Raw genomic sequence first — 21,866 nt, 5'->3', positions numbered from 1 at the left:
CCTCTTTGGCAGTGCCAACGTCAGGCTCATATGTGCCCATAGTGCTGGAAAACCAAATGGGTCTGGTAGTGGTGCAGGCAGAGTCTGGTAGTTGGCACCAGCAGCACTGCCTGTTTGAGTTCTCTGCTCCCCCAAAATTAAAACACACCCTCACTGATGCAGGCAGAAGAAACTAAACACAGCAACAACAGACTCTCCCCCTACCACCACCACCTCTGAGGCTGGCAATATTAGCAGTTGGAGTAAGTAGCAGAGCACAGTCTGGAAACACTGAGTAGGCAACAGATCACAGTTTGAGAACCCTGATTAAAACCAAATACCCAAACTCTGAACATTTCCAGTTTCACATTTTTAACTAACTAAAAAAATAGTGATTTGCTTTTACTGCCCTGTCTGGCAGCTCCAGTCAGGGAAGCACAACCCATTGCACTTGAGATTAACAAGTATATCCTCATGATCCCTTTCCCCATCTCTCCTGTAATGCAAAGGATCACTTACACTATGTTGTTGTGACATCACCTCACTGTTTTCCTAATCCTGTCAGTGGCTGCCAATAAGCTACATTAAAGCTGGGAAAATGTGCTATGTGATGACATCATGATACAGGGTCCTTCATAGTATAATGAAGAACATGACATGGCTATGTCATTTTCAGTTGCTGCACAAGAGGAGAGTTGCCTTGTGGATACAGGGAACTGGCTTCCTCAACCTCAGCCCTCCAGATGTTTTTGGCCTACAAGTTCCATGATCCCCAGTTAGCAGGACCAGAGGTCAGGAATGATGGGAATTGTAGTCTTAAAACATCTGGAGGGCCGAGGTTGAGGAAGCCTGATTTAGTCTAAGCAGCATTCTGCAGTTCCTCAAACTCCATGAATAACAGTAAACAAAAGGTAAACTTGGCTCAGAACTCTAACTTTGTATGAATAAATATCATAAGGCAGATTGGTTTCATCAGTGGATCACTGCAATGCCATACAAAACCACACATAGTTATTCGTAATAAGAGTAATGGTTCCTTTCCTGTCATTGTTTTAAAATCAGCTCCAATACTGCTGGTCATTGTCAATTCCAGATACTACAGAGTATTACATCGTAAGAGGCAGGTGGGGTTAAAATAACATGTCACATGTGATTACTCCTCAGAAGCACCAATTTGACTGGCCAAACCACCACAAATTATACATACTTCATTACTAATTGCTATAAATAATTGCATGGGTCTTCGCATTAGATATAAATGCCCAAGCTACAAAACCTTTTGTTTAAAAATTATGTCAGTTTGACCCTCCTTTACTGTATCTGCAGCTGCGCCTCCTAGTTATGGCCTAACCAGTCCAATTAAATGACCATCCCTGACTTGTTTATTTCCACTCCCAAAGTGCAGAACAGGCAATGAGGCGAACCACTGACACCCCTGACACCAGCATGCCCCCAAACCCGACTTGCTACCAACCCAGCAGGCAGCTATCCTGCATTCTCCTACAGAAGATGAGGTAGGAAGGTTGCACAATGTTCAGAACATCCTTTGTCCCCGTCACAGCCACACACACAGAATCCTTGGATTCAGAGTCCCTGAAAAGCAGCAGCTCTAAGGAAATGGACCTACTCCCTGGTCCATCCAACATAGACCTACCAGCACCAGATCCCTCACCAAGCCCTGCGAATCCTAAGGATTTACCTTGAACTACAGATATCAAGGAGTGGGCTACCCACTCTTCTGAGCTTTAAGAAAGGCAGCACCTCCAGTGACCAGCAGCAATTTATCATGTGGCTACATCAGCTAAAGCCATGGTTACTAACAAGGGTGCCACATCGCCAGGATTTGTAATGAGGGTTTGACATTCATTTGAAGCATACCATGGTGCTATAGTCTCCTCCTTAATAATAATAAAAACAAACCCAAAACTTGTTTTTACTTGTTTAAAAATTTGTGTGCTTGTGTGGTGGGGTGTCTGTGTTTCTGGGGCTGGATCTACACTCACCATTTAAACATTATTAGAACAGTATTAGAAATATCATTCTAAAAGATCAAGACAGAAAAAGTCCCATTCGGTTTCCTTTGGCTTCCTTTCCACAAGGTCTACCTAGTTTATGATAGCTAGTTGCTCTGCAGAGCGCTCTGGTGTCACATTTTAAAAACACATTATTAGAGAACGTCATAGGTCTATGTGGTTATCAGAACCATTCCTTAACTTTTTTTTTTTAGCGTTAAACATGAATGTAGATCCGCCCTCAGTTTTGTTCAGAGCAGTATTTATATCAAGCAATTTGCAAGAATCATAGAATGCTAGCATTGGAAAGGACCATGAGGGTCATCTTGTCCAACCACCTACAATGCAGGAATCTTTTGCCCAATGTGGAGTTTGAACCCACAGACCTAAGTTTAATAGTGTAATGCTCTACCAGCTGAGCTGTCCTAGGTTCTTCCACCTCTGGTCCCCGTCCTTAATGGATGAGGCATGGTATACCTGTACCATTCCTAAACTAGCAATTCTAGAAACTGATATTGGTTCTTTAATAGCAGCCCTGACTTACTTGCACAGCTAAATACTAAAAGCCGCATATTCCACAATACCAATAAGGGAGGTATGGAAAGGTTTGTTACAAAAATGGAAAAGGGGCTGTAACTGATAACGTTATATTCACTATGGAGCAGAGAGACTCCCACGGATAAAAATAATGAACTCCCCAAATCACCTAACTTCCAAAGTTTCTAAAACCATCTAGTTTAAAAGAAGATTTCTATACTATAGCTCAATGGAAATTTATCCATCAAACAATAGTTTAAACCAAAAAATTAAAACAAAATAGGCTAACTTCAAAAAATTATACTAAGAAAGTACTTTCAGAGCCATGTGGGAGTTACTTTGAAAGGCTGACAGGAAAATGAAATGCTGAATATCAAACATGCTTATTTAGCTGTTTACTTACCCATAATGGTTAAGGCTGTAGCTTTCGTTAGTTCTTCTTTCATTGAGTCTATTACTTCAAAACTGCCACCATCTAAATTGCATCGGTTTATGGTTCCATTTCCTGAACTGATCCAATAAAGCCTGTTTTCTGCATAATCTATAGATAAACCTGAAAAAATACAATAAATGAAGCATATTTGAAACAATTTAAAACTTATGCATTTTTTTTTATTGCTTACACAATAGCAAAATTTATCCACAAATTTTAAGTCATCTAAAAAGTAAGGAACTGTCTGTGGCAAACAGCAAGCTAAGGTTTTATTTGGCTGAATAGTGTTGTGAGTTTGTGAGTGCTAGACCTCTAATTTCCTGGATCCTTTTAAGTGTTAGAATTTAATCAAGGCTTGAAGTGCCAAACTGAATGCCAGACACTTCTTATCCCTGGATCCAACAAATGCTAATAGCTAATTGAAACAACAAAGTATCAAAGGGCTTGTGCTAGATGGCAAATGGGTAGAGCCCCCTCCCTCAACAGATAAAGCCATAGTTGAGAGGAGTTATATGAGCTAGAAGCTGGATGCAAAAAGCTGCAGGATGGAAAGGCAGAGGGAGAGAGAGAGAGCCATGGCTGATTTCTACTTGAATCCAAGGCTATGGCTATGGGAGAAAGAAAGACCGTATGGGGTGTTGATGCCGTGAACCCCAGCATCACAGGCTCAGGTTGTATATATATGTGCAAATAAATCATATATCTTAAAGACACCACAGTCTCTGCTGTGCCTCATTTCTGGATTAGCATTTTTAGGAGGGGGAATGGAGAGTGGAATACTAAGCAGGCCACAGGTTTATAGAAAACATGATATAAAAGCATGTTTTGACAGTAGCAGTATAATTACACTTTAGGATAAGAACCTGATAGTACTATGCAAGCATTCTGTATAGCAGCCTTCACTATACGGGTGCTCTCCCAGATGTTTTGATGCTGGCTAGAGCTGATAAGAGTTGTAATCTAAAATACTGGGAGGGTGCCAAGTTTGTGAAGGCTGATGTATAAGGTTCTTCTCAGTTCTACATTTGTCTCACACAAGCAGAGAGCATGGAGATATTTTTTTTCTTTCCCTCGTCCCTTCCTTGACAACCAGATCAGAAATATGTGGGAAATTCATTATGGGTCACCACAGTCAGATGGAGGCCTAGCAATATTGCCATCATAGGACTACCAGAGGATGGCTCCTTACTCTTCTCCACTGCTAGCAGACAATGGGTGCTTCTGTGAATGGAATGGCTCCAGAGACTGACATTCAGTGGAGGCTCAGTGCAGTAGTAAGGGGGCGGAGGATCGACCCCTTGTAGACCTGTGTCCCATAGACTACACTGATTCATCTTCATGGAGGCACATTTTCAGGAAACTGTAGGGGAGAAAGAATGGGTGAAAACTGACCCCTTCTTCCTACAGTGGAATTGGCCTATGACCACAGTCCTGCTCATGAGAACTCTGGACCCTATCCATAGAATAACTTATTTCAAAAAAGGAAAGATATATGAAATTGATTACTTTGAATTTGTAGAATTAGGTTAAATAACTTCATTTTTATTGTTACAGAATTTTGGTCTATGCCAGTATTTTTGCATTCTATGCACCACTACTGTTACTCTATAGCATAAAGAGTGCACAGTGTAAGAAACATACATAGTGGAAGATTTAGATGTGTGAGGGAAGAAACATGTTTATTTGAAAACAGATTTTACGGGGCAGGGGGACTCACATCAGGAAAGGGAAATATAAAGTGGAAAATACTTTCAATTAATGACTCCAACCACATACTTTTAATTAATGACTCCAACCACATACTTCTAATTAATGAGTTCATTCAATTAATGAATAAAGCTTTTGCTCTTAATACTTCTGAAATCAAGCAATAAATCTAAATTAAGAATATTAAACAATGGATTAGCTTTGAATTTTTATTTTTATTTAAGAGCAGCAAAATTCATTCAGCCGAAACTGCCTGAAGGCTGCAATTATTCACTCAGTACCAGTACTCACTCATAGAATGCAAGATGGGTGTTCTGACAAGATTATGATGCACTTGTATTTCAAAATTTGCTTATGATTATAAGGTCTGGCAAAGTAAGTAAGATTTTAAAAACCAACAAGAAAAAACATAAACCACTCAATTATTGAACACTTTCTTTCTCAAAACAAAAATCAATCCAGTGAACTCTAATAAAAGAAAGATTTCATATTAAATAAATCATTTCTTTACAATTCTAGATTTTGTGGCTTTACTAACGCTATTAGAAAGCTCATCTTTGTACAATAGGGCAAGGTAACAAACATTCCATGCTGCTCTTTTAAGCAGCTCCTTTTGGATCTCGCTTTTTGTTACCCACTTAAAATCATCGCAAAAACATTCTGCACCAAATATAGTTTGCCCACCATTTTCAAGGGTAGTCCTATGTAGAATGCACCACAGCAGACCAATTGATTGTAATGTTTCAGGGGCAAGGATTACTGAAGCTATAGTGGTCCAGGGTTACTATATTGATTGCTGAGGCTACCCTAATCTATGAATGGTCATACCTGTTGAACCCACAGGATATAAAAATAGTCACTCCTAGCCATAGAAGCCACCAGGGCCTCAAGTGACAAGACTGGATCCAGGGGGATCCCCAAACTATGTCATTGATCCTTTAAGGGAAATGCAACTCCATCACTGGACACAGAAGCAACCTACCCACAGTACCTCAAAGTCACAACTCTAATACACCAGGAACATTTATGAGCAAGTGGGTAAGGAAATATTTACGCCAGGATTTAGACATAGAACGGAACTGAATGCAGATAAAGATCTTGCCAAGATTAATATTGGATGGCATTAAAGAAAACTATTTTAGAACCCTATCCCCGTGGCATTTAACTCCATACAGAATAAGTAAAATATATGGAACAGAGCAATGTAACTGCTGATGGTGTAATACACCTTGGGCAGATTTCATTCTTGCATTTCAGAACTGCCAGATAATACAGATCTACTTGATTTTGTAACCAGTGCATCTGATACAGTATCAGTATCATATGTACTCTGGTTTCCTAACAGCCAGCAGCAACCAAGTGGCAGCATTCTGCACCTGTTCGAGTTTTTAAAACTGTCTTAAAAGACAGCCCCACATAGACTAACCAGGATGTGACTAATCAGTGCATTACCAAGGCTAGGTCTAACCTCTTGACATAGGGTCATAGTCCATCTATGAACATGTGAAGAAATCCTGTTTATTCAAAACTGTGTTTTAATGGGTATTGTGTAATGTATTCTTTTATTGTATTGCAATGTGCTTGGTGGGTGAAGTCTTCTGTCTGGTCAGATGGAAGTCGGTTTAACTGTCCCTGGGGGACATTAACTGACAACTGAGGAGGGGTTGGAGATAGAATTGCCAGTATGCAAAAGAAGGAACAAAGGTGTGCATATTCTGATTGGCGGTTGCAGGTTTAGAATTCTTAGTTAGGCACAGTGATTGGCTATGGCTTGTCTAGACTGGCCAGAAGAAGTGAATATAAGTCTGGGTGCTAGTCAGACAGAGGTCAGTCAGTGTTGGTTGCTGCTCGGTGTTCCTGGTGGGTAGCCAAAAGAAGAAGACAGCAGAGAAAAAGGAGGGAGGAAAACAAAGAACTGAAAGGAAGGCAGAGTGGCTTGGTGGCCCCAAAACTTGCTGGGGTAATATGGCGCCCTGAATGAGAACATAATTTGGAGTCCCCCCCACTAAATATTCCTCATTTTCACAATAATTCCTTTTGGTATAGTTGCTTTTTAATGAATTTTCTCAGATGGTACACATAAATATAGATTAATAGTAGTAGTAGTAGTAGTAGTAGTAATAATAATAATAATAATAATAATAATACACACCTTTGGCTCGGTGCCCTGTGCACTTGCACTGCCCTAAATCCAGAGCTGGAGGTAACTAAATTACTTGTTTTAAGCTGAAGAGAGGAGAGGAGAACCTATCTACGGTGCTGAGGAACAAGGAGTGATAGGCAGCTGGGAAATCGTGTCCTCCCTAAGAGAGGGCACATGTTGTGGTGAGACCTAGAGACTGACCTCCTGGTTGTGGGTGGGTCCATTGGATAGCCACAACACCCACTTGGTAGGTCCCTTGTTGCTGGGTGCAATCTGGCCAATGGGGTGCAGTCTAAATGGATTGAGGGACCTATATAAACCCATGCACGTGACCCAGAACTTCCTCTTTTGGTTCGTGCATCAGAACACCCGCCCACCTCTCCCTAGTTTTAGGGCCTTTTGTGATTGACCTTGCTATGCCATAGTGTGTCATCTGTCATTGGGACGGGGCAGGGCAGGAATTTCCCCCACTTGGCTGATTGGCTGTTGCCATTTGGGTTTCACCTGCTGCGTAGCAAATTGTCACAACTTGTAAGGTTGTGGATAGGCACTGGTTCAGGTGTCAGGGATGGGAGAACAGTCTCGTCATCCCTATGTGAAGGGTATTCTGTTAAAGAAATGCAGGGACTCAACTTGGTTTGGTCAACCCCTGAAAGAGGGTTGTGCCTGTGCCTAAGTCCAGGGGAGCATCTGGGGGAGTGAACAGAGTCTGTTCCCAGGCTTTTCACCTGCCTCAGGTGTTCACCCTTGGCTGACCTATGGCTCTGGGTCAGCGCTACCTGCAAGGGTGTAGGGAGCTAGTCGAACCAGAGCCTATGCAACCACTCACTTTTCTGTAATCAATAAAGTTGTGGCCTAAATTCTGCCAAAAACCAAAACTAAAATTTGAGTCAAATGTGTCTTTATTTAAGGGGGAGGTCTCTGGGTCTGAACACGCAATGCTAGGCTGTGGTGTTTGGTAAGAGAGCCAGAGGAAGATTCCAGGACAGCAAAAACAGACATGTTCTTCAATAGGTCAGTAGGAGTTGAAACAGAGACTTCAATGAAATACTGCAGTGACAGTGTTCATGAGGCTTAACTGGGGTGGAGTAAATAGAAGGGCAATCTGGAAAAGGGGTTTTTAAAAGGTTCCACAACTGTCTTGGTGTAGTAATAGTAGCATTAAATAAGTGGTATTTAAGTAACAAGTTACCAAAGTAGATACCTATTTAAAGAGACAATGCTATATTAAAGTATATCTGAAGGAGCGTCTCCACCCCCGTCATCCAGGTCCAGCACTGAGGGCCTTCTGGCGGTTCCCACACTGCGAGAAGCGAAGTTACAGGGAACCAGGCAGAAGGTCTTCTCAGTAGTGGCGCCCACCCTGTGGAACACCCTCCCACCAAATGTCAAAGAAATAAACAACTATCTGACGTTTAGAAGACATCTGAAGGCAGCTCTGTTTAGGGAAGTTTTTAATGACTGACGTTTTAATATATTTTTAATATTTTGTTGGAAGCCACCCAGAATGGCTGGGGAAACCCAGCCAGATGAGCGGGGTATAAATAATAAATTATTATTATAAAGTAGCTGCATAAGCTTGTGTGATACATACTCTTGCAATAAACATTAATATCTTATTAAAAACACTAACTTGCTAGCCAAACCCCTACCATTCCCCTGCAGTAATCCTCTAGAATATCCCATTCCCATCCCACACTACTACTAAGCTCACTTTTCACCTTCCCAACTTAGATTTCATGATTTTATTCTACCTCCTGCACATAAAACAGACAGCATAATGCAGATAAGAATTGTTAAAAAACAACAACGTATTAGTCTGCATTGGGTACAATTTGAAATGTCGTAATCAAGAAATGCTCTGATTGTGTCTTGGTTAAAATTTCAATGTTGCTGACCCTTTTATCTCTGTGTGAATAATGAGCCACTGTTTCTTTTATCATTCATGTATCACCAGACCATGGAAAGAATGAGCATCATTAAAATAGCTCTAAGTGATATAGATCACAAGTGAATATTTTAGGACTTAGCAATAAAAAGTCAATTAAACTATCTCCCAAAAACAGACATTTAGAAATAATTTATCATTTTGTGTTCCTAGAACTCTGAGAACATTCAAAGAGATTATCTGGTACTTCTCAGACTCAAAAGCACATTATATTTACGATAATCTTGTTAATTACGTGCCGTGCTTGTCAAACATGATGCTATAAAGCAATAATAAATGATGAGATGAAGAAATGAAGAATGCTATAATGTTAAGTTTCTAGAAGAAAACAAATCTGACCTTGTATCATACAATTGGAAGAGTACATGACAATATGAATAATTTTCAGCATTCAGGAGAAAGTTATTAGAACTACATAATGATAAAATGTTTGAGCGGTAGCCGCTAGTAACAACAGTATATATTAATCAAAAACCATGGATACATCAATCTAGAAACACGAGAGAGAAATTTTCCTTCATCTCTTTTTGTCGCTGGCTATAGAATGGCAAGAGCTGAAATCAATGCTATCAGTCTGGCAAGAATGATTTATTGGATAGAGAATTTTAAATTTGGTCTGTAGTTTGGATTTGGGGCACTGAAAAGATACTACTGTGAAACTAAGATGACATGTCACATGAGCAGGCTTCATCTCCACCACCTCTGGAGTAGTTTTTGGAGCTGCATGTGGGGCTGCAGGGGCGAAGAGAAATCCATTCTGTAAATGGTGTCCATTCCATTAACAGGCAGACACCACTGGTTTTCACCCATAGTGCTGTGTACTTGCTTCTGTACTGCCCTCCCTCCCTGATTATCCACTTAACTTGTTCCTTTCAGAATGGAACTCACATGCTGCTTGGAGTATCTCCACAACTCATACAGCAATTCTAACAATACAATAGTAAATTGAAATCTGGAAGCCAGATTACCCATGATTCCTCATTCTCAGTCCAGCACAAGCTGTGACCCAGCAAGCCAAACAGTATACATTGTCACCTACTTTTCTCCTTAAAATCATACGTTTAAGAGAAAGTTGCACTAAAGTAACTCTACATGAAAATGAGTGATCGTAGTAATATTTACCAACTGGATCCTTTTGATTCTGAAACAGTATTTTGCTGTTGCTGCCATCCATATTTGCCACATTAATGGTGTTTCCATCAGTCCAAAAAAGTTTTCTTAATAAAACAAGACAAAAATTACATTAAAAAAAGATTAAGCTACAATCCTATTCTGTTTTACATTATCATATTGGAAATAAAATTTGCATGGATCCAGAGTGTCTCTATATAGATTCTACAATATTCTTTTTTGACCACATTCTTCCCTTAGTTAAATAAATAAGTATGGTAACATCATATACTGACCATGCCACAGGGTTACACTATAGATTGGTGAAAAAGCAACACAGAACCTCCCCCCTCAAACAAATAACATCCCCATCAGAGATGAATGAATGGAAACCCCATTTGTGATTTCTTCTTCCACTCCCCCCCCCCCCCCGCTTTTGGTAGGTGTGGAATTCTGAAAATTGTGATCTATACACAACTAGTAGATTTCATGGGGACTCCAACTCCCACAATGGGTTATCTATATTAGGAAGCTGGTGATGCACAAGAAACTAGTTAGTACAAGCAGAGCTCATCTTACATCAATTTCACTTATGTGATTGCAGCTATATGCAAATCACCCCAAAATAAATAAGCAAATAGAGCATGAGAGCAGGAAGAAAATGGCCAGCAATCCCATCAGCTACTGGGAGAACACTTGGGTATGGATGGAGAGTTGGTGGAGTGCAGAGAGAGATTGGAGGCTGTTGGAGAGAGAGGCTGGAGAGGTTGCGGAAAAGGTTGGCAAGTCATTGGAGAAAGTTGGAGGGATTTGCTGGGTTTTTACGGTTTCCTGTGGAGTGTTCTGGCGTTAAGTGGTTTTGCTTATACGCGCAATAGGCAAGAACGTAACCCTCATGTAATATGAGATCAACCTGCATTTCACCTTTTTGATTGCAAAAATTTTGGTGTAAATAATCATACTTTACCCTTTAGCTGGATGAACAGCAAGACACTGTGGTTTATCAATTCCATGTATAACCGAGGTTTTTAAAGAGCCATCTAAATGTGCCACGTTAATTTGTGTTTCATCAAACTCTGAGCTAATCCAGTATAAATTACGGGATAACCAATCCACAGCCAGTCCCCGAATGCTTTGAATGTCTGCAAAATGTCAAACAGCAAATAAGTTGCCTAATCAGCTCTACCAAGAAGTTTTCACTCATTTTAAGAAGGTTTTAAATATCACTGAAATTGTAAACAGGAAGACCAAAACACAGGTAATGGGATGGATGCATTTGCCATTTTGTAATTAGAAAGAATTTTTCAATTAATGGAAGGGACAGAGATCTAGCAGAGGCTCCTACTGGTGGAAGGAAGGGTGAGGCAATTTTGGGTGATTTCACCCTGCAGCTTGCAGAGCCATCTCCCATACTGTTCCAGATGGTCCCATGCTTCTCCAGAGCAGCTTTTTTTCAATAGAGGCACAGGGAGATATAGGGGAAGTCAATGAAATCTCCTCCTTCCCTCCAGTGGAAGAGTACTATGGACAGTGAATGGCCCACATCTTCCCATATCTTTCTGCATTTAGAAAAGCATTGCTCACACTCACACACCTGTGAAAACTGTGTTGGTTGCAAAATATCAGTGGAGAATGTGTGAAAGGGTCCCATACAATACAAATTTAAGTATTATTTTTTCATAGATCAGTAGCAGTATCTACTTTTCTTTCTTTTTTTAAAAAATGCCCTTAAACTATGAATCTGTCCCTTCAATGCTGAATTTCATGGTGAGAAAATTGAACTTAAGAACTTAAGAAATGGTTTGTTGGACCAGACCGAGATGCATCTAGCTCAGCCTTCTAATCTATTATCAAAAGTGGCCAGATGTCTCCTGCAGCTCACAAGCAGGTTATGAAATCGATGGCCTTTATCTGCTTATTACAAATAAGATTCTGCCCCTGAAGCATCTTTGAAGGACTGTTTGTTCTAATTTCCCTTAGCTGAAACTGAATTCACTTAGCAAGACCACTAAGCGTGGGTCCTAAAGTTTATATTATATACCCACTGCCTTAGCTATTCCATGATGACTCTCCAACATAACATCGTTAATGATGCAGGGCAGAAGGATTAGAACTTGAGAATTACTTACAAAATCCCAGTGCTGCATCAATGGTTTCTTATTATTTGACAAACATGAAACTGCTGCTATGGTATGTATCATTAAGAGCGAATTCAAAATGCTTAAATTCCATATTCTCCTGGGAACTTGTTTGAAGGCTTTAAAAAGGCGGCAGAATTAAATTAAAATGGTGGTTGTGGAAAAAGGTGAATTCCATGTTAGGTATTGCTAGGGAAAAGATTTAATTTAAACAGCTAATATCACAGTGTTGTTACACAGACCCATAGAGTAGCTGCACTTGTAAAGTTCTAGATATAGCAAAACTAGAAAAGGTACAAAAAGAGAAGCCGTAATGATCAAGGGGCTGGAGCAACACCCCTAAGAGTACAGGTTATATAACATTTGGGTTTTCTTTGTTTGGAGGGAAAAGGCAGGGGACATGTTGTCAGAAATATATAAAATTATGCATTGTGTGGGGAAAATGCGTTGAGTTTTTCTCCCTCAAGAATCTGGGATTATCCTATGAAGCTGAATATTGGAAGATTCAGGAGTTAAATAAGGAGTATTACTTAATTCAGTACATAGTTGACCTGTGGAATTAACTGCCACAGGATGTAATGGTGGCCACTAACTTGAACGGCTTTAAAAAGAAGTTAGAGAAAGTCATGAAGGATGAGGCTACAAAGGAACACTAGTCACAATGACTGTGTAAAACGTCCAGTATGTTATGTCTCTAAACACCAGTTGTTGGGGACGCAAGTGGGATTAGTGTATTGCTCATGTTCTGCTTGTGGGCTTCCTGTAAGCATCAGTTTGGCCGCTGCAAGAACAGGATGCTGGACTAGACGGACCATTGGCCTCATCCAGCAGGGCTCTTGAAGAACACAGGATGCTCTTTGACATTGCATCAGACCCACTGGTCCATCCAACTCAGTATTTACACTTGACTGGCAGCGGCTTCCCAGAGTTTCGGCCAAGAGTCTGTCTCAAATCTATGTGGAGATTTAATCTGAGGCCTTCTCTGTGCAAGGAACATACTCCACCAGTGATCTGCAGCCCTTCCTGCTTTTATAACACAGTTACTCAACAACACCATTTCTAACCTGAAAAAATATTTCTCAATATAGTCTTAGGATGCTGAATGATTCAAACTAGATCAGATATGTGCATTATGTAATAATTGACAAGTGTCTTGTATTGTACCAAATAACCTAAGATTAGTTTTGCACATTAAACATCACAACAAGATGTTTTTAGGCATAAGAGTGCTGCTATTAAAAGTGTTGTCAGATCTTCACAGTTCAGTTTGTTAGCCCCCGTCCACCAGCTGGACTTGCAATGTTGCATTTAAAATATGTTTACCTCTTGATATAACAGTTTCTAAACCAGTCCCATTAATGAAGGCCCGTTTTATAGTTTGCGTTTTCACATCAGTCCAGTATAAGCGCTCCTCTGCTGCATCAAAATCTACAACTGTTACATCATCAATATCAGGAACTGTGAAGGCTGTTATGTAGTTGAAGTATGGGTTCTCTATGTCAACACCTCTTATTTCTGAACGTCTGGCATAAAGAAGAAATTTTTTCATTTCTGTAAAAAATTAGGTATGCCATTTATTAGATGCAGATCAATGGAATATTATTACAATCTATATTTTGTTTTAATGATTATCTAAGTTATACATTTATATATTATAATAATCTGGTATTCATACATAATTTAGTACAAAGCAGGTAAGCACATTCATCTGGTCATTAGTAGAAGATCACACTGTCCCATGATAAGTAAAAAGTCAGCCATGTTTGTTTTTAAACAGATAAAAAACTGAGAAATTGTTTAAAATCCCAGTATCTGTAGTTCAGAATACAGTGTTACCTCAGGTTACATACGCTTCAGGTTACATATGCTTCAGGTTACTGACTCCGCTAACCCAGAAATAGTGCTTAAGGTTAAGAACTTTGCTTCAGGATGAGAATAGATCATGCTCCGGCGGCGCGGCAGCAGCAGGAGGCCCCATTAGCTAAAGCAGTGCTTCAGGTTAAGAACAGTTTCAGGTTAAGAACGGACCTCCGGAACGAATTAAGTACTTAACCCGAGGTACCACTGTATTGTTAAAAGACATAACATTATTTGGTAATTCTAAATGGCAATAGCAGGCAGTGTGCTGGGGAAGTGGTGCGTATCTGACCTCCAATCAGCTGCATCAGATTGGCTTACTACAGGCATAGGCAAACTCAGCCCTCCAGATGTTTTGGGACTACAACCCCCATGATCCCTAGCTAACAGGACCAGGGGTCAGGGATGATGGAACTGTAGTCCCAAAACATCCAGAGGGCCAAGTTTGCCTATGCCTGGCTTACTAGGATATAATGGGGAAGGTGTGAGATAGCAGTGAGGCACCAGCAAATGCACCAGCAAAATCAATATGCTGTTCCTGCCAATGTGTTTTCTGAGCTAGTTCTTAAGACTCCAAAAGTGATATCAAGACCATTTCAGAAGATGAGTACACTGAGATTAAAAACTGCTAAGTACTTTTTTTCATTCTGCACTTTACCTGCCTCATCATTTTCTGATGATGCCCTTTCTGCTTGCCAACCTCCCTGTTCTGCAGAGATAAGTTCGGTGAATGTACTAGACACATCCAGAACAAAAAAGTGAAAGTAATAAATATCAAAGCTTGACAAGCCAAATACATTTGGGCATCTTGTTGGTTCACGTGAGGCAAGAGTTACCCTCAAACTTATCAGTGAACAACATGTCCTCTACTCTGAAATTTAAGTAGTTAATAGAGAATATGTGTGTGTGTGTGTGTGTGTGTGTGTGTGTGAGAGAGAGAGAGAGAGAGAGAGAGAGAGAGAGAGAGAGAGACTTACCATAGCATGTTTTTCTGTCTAGAGACAGCTTCATTAGATGAGGACATGCACACGCAGCACTTCTGTTGTGATTGATCAGGCACATATGAGAGCACGGACCTCTGCCATTGTTAGCAGCACAAGGATTGGGAGCTAGAATTAAAAATGTAAACTGAACATACAAATATATGTATTCTGCAGGAGACCAATGAAGTCTGACAATGGGGGGGGGGCAAATATATTAGAAGAGGGGAGGGGAAGAGAATGGCAAACAAATCTACACCATAGTAATAGTTTGCCACTGATGGACTCTTCTTCACTGGAGGTTTTTAAGCAGTAGTTGGATGGCTATCTATCACGGATGCTTCAGTTGAGATTCCTGCATTGCAGGGGGGTTGGTTTAGATGACCCTCAGGGTCCCTTCCAACTCTACAAAATTCTGTGAGAATGCTATTGCACTCAGGTCCTTCTTGCGGCATAGGCATCTGATTAGCTACTGCGAGAACGGAATGTTGGACTAGATGAGCCACCAGCCTGATCTGGCAGGCTCTTCTTATGTTCTGAATTGTGTGCTCTATCACGTGGGTTGGAAGACATTGAGATCCTGTGGAGGCTCCCTAAAGTCAAGCAGTTTTCACCAATTTGTCCCTGAAAACCCTATATTGACTCCACGCTGCTCTGAAGCACCCCCAAATCCCTGGAACAGCTTTTCAGGGGGCAAAGAGGGATGTAAGAGGGATGAGAAATAGGAAATCCCTTTCCTCTACTGCATTCTGTGTATGGGAATTTTGGATTTAAGACATCAAAACTTCAGAATAACCTCTTCAGAATTATCTCCCTAGTAAGCAGGGCTTTTTAAACTCTCTAGAATTTGGTTCCAGCACCTCTCATGTGGGTGCCATTGCCATTCTAAGAGAACAATGGAGGTGTTTGTGGTGAGTTCTGGCATCTCTTTTCTAGAAAAATAGCACTGCTGGTAAGTGATCTGTTTCTGTATAGATGCAAAATAATACTACATATATTTTTATAATCTGAAGACTTGTAATTTGGATGGCATGCTGAGAGATGCCTTTTTGAACTGCAATTATTTACAGCAGAGGCTTATAAAAAGGAAGCAGATACTTGTGATCCCTTCCCCTGCCTCAAATCACAAGAGGTGTTCCTGCTGCTGTAGCCCTTATAAACCTCAGGAAAAAGTAGCTGTTAACATTTGCCCCCATTCCATACTGATCTATTAAAAATAATGGCAACATGAGAAGGTTCCCAGGTCAATGCCGTATACAATATACCAACACAGCCTAAAACAATATTTGTTATGGTTCTGACCTGGGGCTAAAAAAATCTAACCACTCTCTCCCATTTCCAGCCAATTGCTCGTAATACTTCACTGAAGCAGATGCATGTTAACTCAATGTTTATGATTTCTTTAGTGCTCTTAATATTGCTAAAGTTTTAAGATGTCATTTATCCAACAATAATGCTGCTCAGAAATGCTCCTTTTATTTATATAAGCAGCACAAACCAGGAAGCATTAAAAAGAATTTGAAGTGGTACTCGCATAATGTTAATTTAACAAGTCAGTCATATAAATAATAATAGTTATTAGCTAAGAGATATTCAGGGGATGCAGGTGGCACTGTGGTCTAAACCACTGAGCCTAGGCCTTGCCGATCAGACAGTCGGTGGTTTGAATCCCAGTGACAGGGTGAGCTCCCGTTGCTCGGTCCCAGCTCCTACCAACCTAGCAGTTTGAAAGCACATCAAAGTGCAAGTAGATAAACAGGTCCCGCTCTGGCGGGAAGGTAAATGGCATTTCTGTGCACTGCTCTGGTTTCACCAGAAAAAGCTTAGTCATGCTGGCCACATGACCCAGAAAAACTGTCTGCGGACAAACGTTGGCTCCCTCGGCCAGTAAAGCGAGAGGAGCGCTGCAGCCCCAGAGTCATTCGCGACTGGACTTAAATATCAGGGGTCCTTTACCTTTACCTCTAAGAGATATTCATTCATATTGCTGGTATGTAATGTAGAATCTGACTATGAACAAAAAGACTATGACACTTTTATTAGAAGTGTTAATTTACCTTGTGGTTGACGACTTGGGTGATAGATTTGAAGATCAAAAGGTTGTGCACTAGTTTTTTGTATCACACTAACATTTTGTCCTGTCCATTTGTTGGCCTTTGACAATGTGTTTGTCCTCCAGTCTGTCCAATATACTTCACTCCCATACAAAGAGACAGCAAAGGGATGAGAAAGATATTCATGTCCTCGTATAATTTCTATCATGTCAGTTCCATCATACAGTGCGGAATAAATAGCATCTGACCTGAAAGATAACCCCCCAAAGAGAAATCCATTGTGAGAGAATTCTGAAACTGGGCTTAGTGCAGTTATGAAACTATATTCTGGAAAATTAAACAAATATGAAAGGAATGTATTTCAAATGTTTGGCAAAGGATCATAGCTCAGTGATTCAATCATTGGCATCTCCAGGAACAACTGGGGAGGGGGGCAGCCTGAATCCTTAGAGAGCAGCTGCCAGTCAGTGCACACAATACTGAACTAAAGCAGGAGTGAGTGGCTAATCAGCAGTCATCCAGATGTCATTGGGTTTCAACTCACTTCAGTCCCAGCCAGCATTGTTTATAGTTAGGGATGATGAAAGTTTAATCTAGCAGTATCTGGAAGGCAATATGGTTCCCAACCCTGGACTAAGAAATCTGACATGGTGAAGGCAGCTTCCTTAACTGACGTGCCTCTAGTCAATTCACCGAGACTGTGAGTGGAAGCGTTGGATAGGCAGTGAGGTTGGAGAAGTGCAATAATGTCAATGGGGCCAATTCTGCACTCCTTCTGATGCATTTACATTACACCAGCCCCACCAACAAGGCTTTTTTCAGCTGGAGCTCACAGGAGTTCAGGTGGGCACCATTGCCATTCTAAGAGAACAAGGGAGAAGCTTATGGTGAGCTCCGGCTCCTCTTTTTCTAGAAAAATAACACCAGCCACCACCATTTAGCTCCTTCCCCTCTTTGGTTTTGGTATGCAACAGAGATCAGCTGGTGGGGGTTGTAAGCAGCACAGCCTCACTGCTGCCTGAGAGAGGTAATATGAAAGGGGAGCTACTGTTGGGTTCTGGGAGTCTGAACACAACAAGTGGCTTGACTTTATGCCACCATAGAAGTGCCTGGTGTCTGTTGTGCACATGGCTTAGTGAACAGCTGAAGACGTGCATAGATAGATCATCTGATTGATCTGGTCCTTGGACACAGGGTGGAATTACTCATGCCAGGTTGAGAGTGGGAGAGGAAGAATCCCAGCTCTCACATGAAGTGGAGGGGGCCTGCACTGAAGGGTTGTTAGCTTGTTGCTAACCTGTCTCCTTATGATGAGAATCTGGCAAAAATTAATAGAGCTGTTCCCATTCATCCCCAAACACTTCTTGTGTCTTCATTCCTACTTGCAGGGGTAGGAAGACAAAGAAGAAAAGCAGCTCTGCAACTTTTCTTTTTCTCATACAAAAAGGACAGGGAACATTGTTACCTGGCATCTGTCCATACTATTCGTTTTTCAAAATGATCCACAGTAAGGCCATTAGGCCATGCTCCACTATCCATGTCTTTATATATTATCTTCCTTCCCGCTCCACTCATGGAAGCAGACTCAATGCGAGGAAAATTGGCATCCCAATCTGTCCAAAACAGAATTCTGAGTGATGCAAAAAAAGAGAAAGAAAACAAAATTTACACTAAAATATGAAGCAAATAATATATACAGGTGTTTTTTGTTTTGCTTTTTAATACCATCATATTAGCAAATCTGGGCTAGTTATTCTAAGTAGAATACATTTTTGACATTGCCAAAACAGCTATAAAGTTTTAATCGTGGCGTTCCATAACTTTCTAACACAATGAAACTATTCTGAAAGGAAATGAAACTATTCTCAGGATAGCTCAGTCAACAGAGCATGAGGCTCCTAATCTCAGGTTCATGGGTCTGAGCTCCACGTTGGGCAAAAGATTCCTGCATTGTACGAGATCGGACTCGATGATTTGCATGGTCCCTTCCAACTCTACAATTCTGTGATTCTATGAAGTTGAACAAATAGCTCATATTTATATTAGAAACCCAATTCTACCCTATTTCCTATGGCCTCAGTAGCTGTGACACATGCTCAAAACAATATCTCAGTCCCTCCTTGCCACCAGCATGTCCTTGTCATTGCGATAGCGAAGCGAAATAAGGATTGTGCCAGAAAGGACTGGAAGGCATAGATACATTTTCATTCAGCCTAGACTCCAGATGGTGTTTGGGTGTGCTCAGAACTGATCTTTCTCCAACATCCACAGGAGGACATGTCATGGGGCGGGGGATAACATTTTAGAGTTGCATAAGAGGGATGCAAAAGATCCTAACCAGGAATTCGCCATTTTGAAGCACTGATAAAACTGATTTTCTCCCTACCTGATTCCCCCCCCCCCCTGCAGTATGCCCTTATTCCCTCTTCTAATATTGCATACGGATAGAATTTTGAGACAGGTACTTTACATTCCAGTGTCAAGATAAGTGCGAGTAATGTTAAGGCATAATCAATGCTAATTGGATGTAGACCTGATAGGCTATGGGCATTTGATTGCATTTGGACGTATAATTGCAACACATTTGAGAAGTGGTAGAAAGTAATGATCATGCTCTAAATCTATAAAGGGTATGTCTGATTGTGAAAGAGGTTCAACTTGGGAATTAACTGCCCATTTCCCCAAATGTAAGGGAACATGGCTGCTCTGCCTTCAGATACATTAAACTGGTATGAAGCAATCCTTGCAATTTGTGTCATTGAGAAAATGGGATGAAGGGGGAAGAATATATATAGCTGATAAAGTCTATTACACAGGCTCTTTTGGCAATTATACTATTTAATTTTCCTCCTTAAATATTCTACTTGATTTAATTAACATGTTGCTCTGACAGTACACCACTACCACCTGTAGAAACATGGGAAACGAAAATGAATGTGTGTATTAGTTTTATTAACATTATAATTAATTATTAACATTATTATCATCCCCACATAACTTGTTTCATAGTAGGGTCAAAATTACCAGTGCTAAGGACAAATGAAAAACATCTCACAGTACCTCTGAAAAACATTTGCACAGTTTCGTTGTAAATAATCATTACAAATACATTTAATTACCCATATCTAGGATCCAAAGCAATAGCCCTAGGATGTTCCATGGCACCTGCTATTAATGTTGTCCTCAGTGTGCCATCTAATTTAGCAACTTCAATTTGGTCCAAATTGCTGTCTATCCAGTATATATTTCCAGCAATCCAGTCAACAGTAAGACCTTCAGGGGTAGCTAAGCCATGTTGGACCACTACTTCAATGGAGCTTACCCCTGTGAAAATATTAGAAGAGTTCTTAAAATGATTAACACATTAAGTTTAAACTTGCACAAAGTAGACACTGCAACAAAAGAACTACTTTTAAAATAATGATAATGTAAAACATTAGAAAAATTAAAATATAGTACCATAAAACATTATAAAATAGTAGGTTTATGCCACATGTAGCCCATTCACAACTTTGCAATTATGGAGAAAACTGAGAAGTTTACTAATTTCAGAATGGTGAGCTATCTTTGCAACAACGTTTACCTTTTTTTAAAAAAAATTGTCTTGTGTCAGTGGGACTTGCTCCCAGTAATGTGTGTAACCCTATATACACATTACTGGGAGCAAGTCCCACTGAATTCAGTGATGCTTATTTCTCAGTAGACATGTATAGGATTGCACTGTGAGACACTTACTGTGGAACAGGAATTATCATGATCAATCCTCTAATATGCAAATTACCACACTAGGCACAGTATGACACGGAAACTATTAGGATTTACTAATATTATTTTCTTACTATAAAATACATTTTTGGCGTGCATCATAGCAAGGGTGGCGCAGTGTCAACTATTAAGGCTGAGCAGAATTTGGCCACAATCCTGCACACTGTGTGCATGGAGAGCATGGTATGGATGGAGTTTACGTGTCCTCTCCCCGCCCCCACCTGTCGCCTCTGTTCATGAGCCTTCTACTATTCTAAGAGTCATCGTGTGACTCAACAAGGCCATTTGCACTTGCAGCTGAGACCCTCCCCCATCTTACCTTCAAGCATTTGGAGCCTGCTCTTCCCCAGGCCCATGGTGTGCAGGCTACTCCCAGCAGAAGCAGGAGTGGAGACACGTGCAGGGGCCTGGTGGGAGAGGGGAGGTTATACTAGAGCCCTACGGGAAAAACTTCACACTGTTCTCTGTGCAAGCAGCATGCAGGATTTCGGCCTGTGGAAATTTGTGTGTGTGTGTGTGTGTGTTTAAAAAAACCATAAATCATATCAATTGCATCATTCATTCTACTGGTGGCAGGCTTTCCTTCCAGAGGAGAAAAAAGAAATGCTGGGAGCAGAATCTCCCGTATGTTAATTGCAACTAAGAGTAGATATGGAGACTGAAATAAAGCAATCTGAGTAAACCTACTTACTCAGAAAGAAGCCCATTGTATGTGCTGTAATGTATCCATAATGCACATTTCAAAAGGCCACAAAATGGATGTATTTGGATACAGAGGAATCCTGTGTATGCCTACTCAGAAGCAGTTCCCATTGAACTCATTGAAACTTACACCCAGGTGAGTGAATATAGGCTTGCAGGCTCTGCAGTCTGGCAGGGAAGAGGCTGCCATTCTGCCTACTTCCAAATGGTCTCTTTCTCAAAAACGTCATGTCCTTTGTAAGTGTATTGTGCCCCCCGGTGGGACCTCCCCATATTCTGAGAACCACTTTCTGAACAGCTCCATATTCTAGGCTTGAGGTGTATTATGTTTAACACAACAACCATACTAATAACCCTACTGGATCCATCCAGTCCAGAACCCTGTTTTCCACAGAAACCAGGTGAGCTTATATGAGGGTCTTATAATAGCTCTCCCTCATTACTGCCTCTCAGTAAACTGTATTCAATGGCATACTGCCCCTAAACATAGAGGTTCGAGTT

The 21,866-nt window shown here is 40.7% G+C and overlaps 1 protein-coding gene across 3 annotated transcripts in view; it reads right to left on the bottom strand.

The window, feature by feature from the left end:
- Nucleotides 1–21,866, bottom strand: part of LRP1B (LDL receptor related protein 1B) — a 728,211-nt gene that overhangs the window by 134,227 nt on the left and 572,118 nt on the right. For all 3 annotated transcript variants that reach the window (XM_083404224.1, XM_083404226.1, XM_083404225.1), the window contains 8 exons: nucleotides 20,018–20,222; nucleotides 18,364–18,528; nucleotides 16,902–17,146; nucleotides 14,842–14,973; nucleotides 13,331–13,558; nucleotides 10,837–11,011; nucleotides 9,882–9,976; nucleotides 2,932–3,081 (listed from right to left, as the gene is read on the bottom strand). In XM_083404224.1, the coding sequence (XP_083260350.1) occupies nucleotides 2,932–3,081; nucleotides 9,882–9,976; nucleotides 10,837–11,011; nucleotides 13,331–13,558; nucleotides 14,842–14,973; nucleotides 16,902–17,146; nucleotides 18,364–18,528; nucleotides 20,018–20,222 (1,395 nt within the window). The remainder of the gene's footprint in view (nucleotides 1–2,931; nucleotides 3,082–9,881; nucleotides 9,977–10,836; nucleotides 11,012–13,330; nucleotides 13,559–14,841; nucleotides 14,974–16,901; nucleotides 17,147–18,363; nucleotides 18,529–20,017; nucleotides 20,223–21,866) is intronic.

Source organism: Podarcis tiliguerta (assembly GCF_965153285.1).
Source record: "Podarcis tiliguerta genome assembly, chromosome: 1".
NCBI classification, from domain to species: Eukaryota; Metazoa; Chordata; class Lepidosauria; order Squamata; family Lacertidae; genus Podarcis; species Podarcis tiliguerta.
Note: the sequence above shows the minus strand (reverse complement) of the source record. Positions and strands in the feature narration are given on the sequence as shown.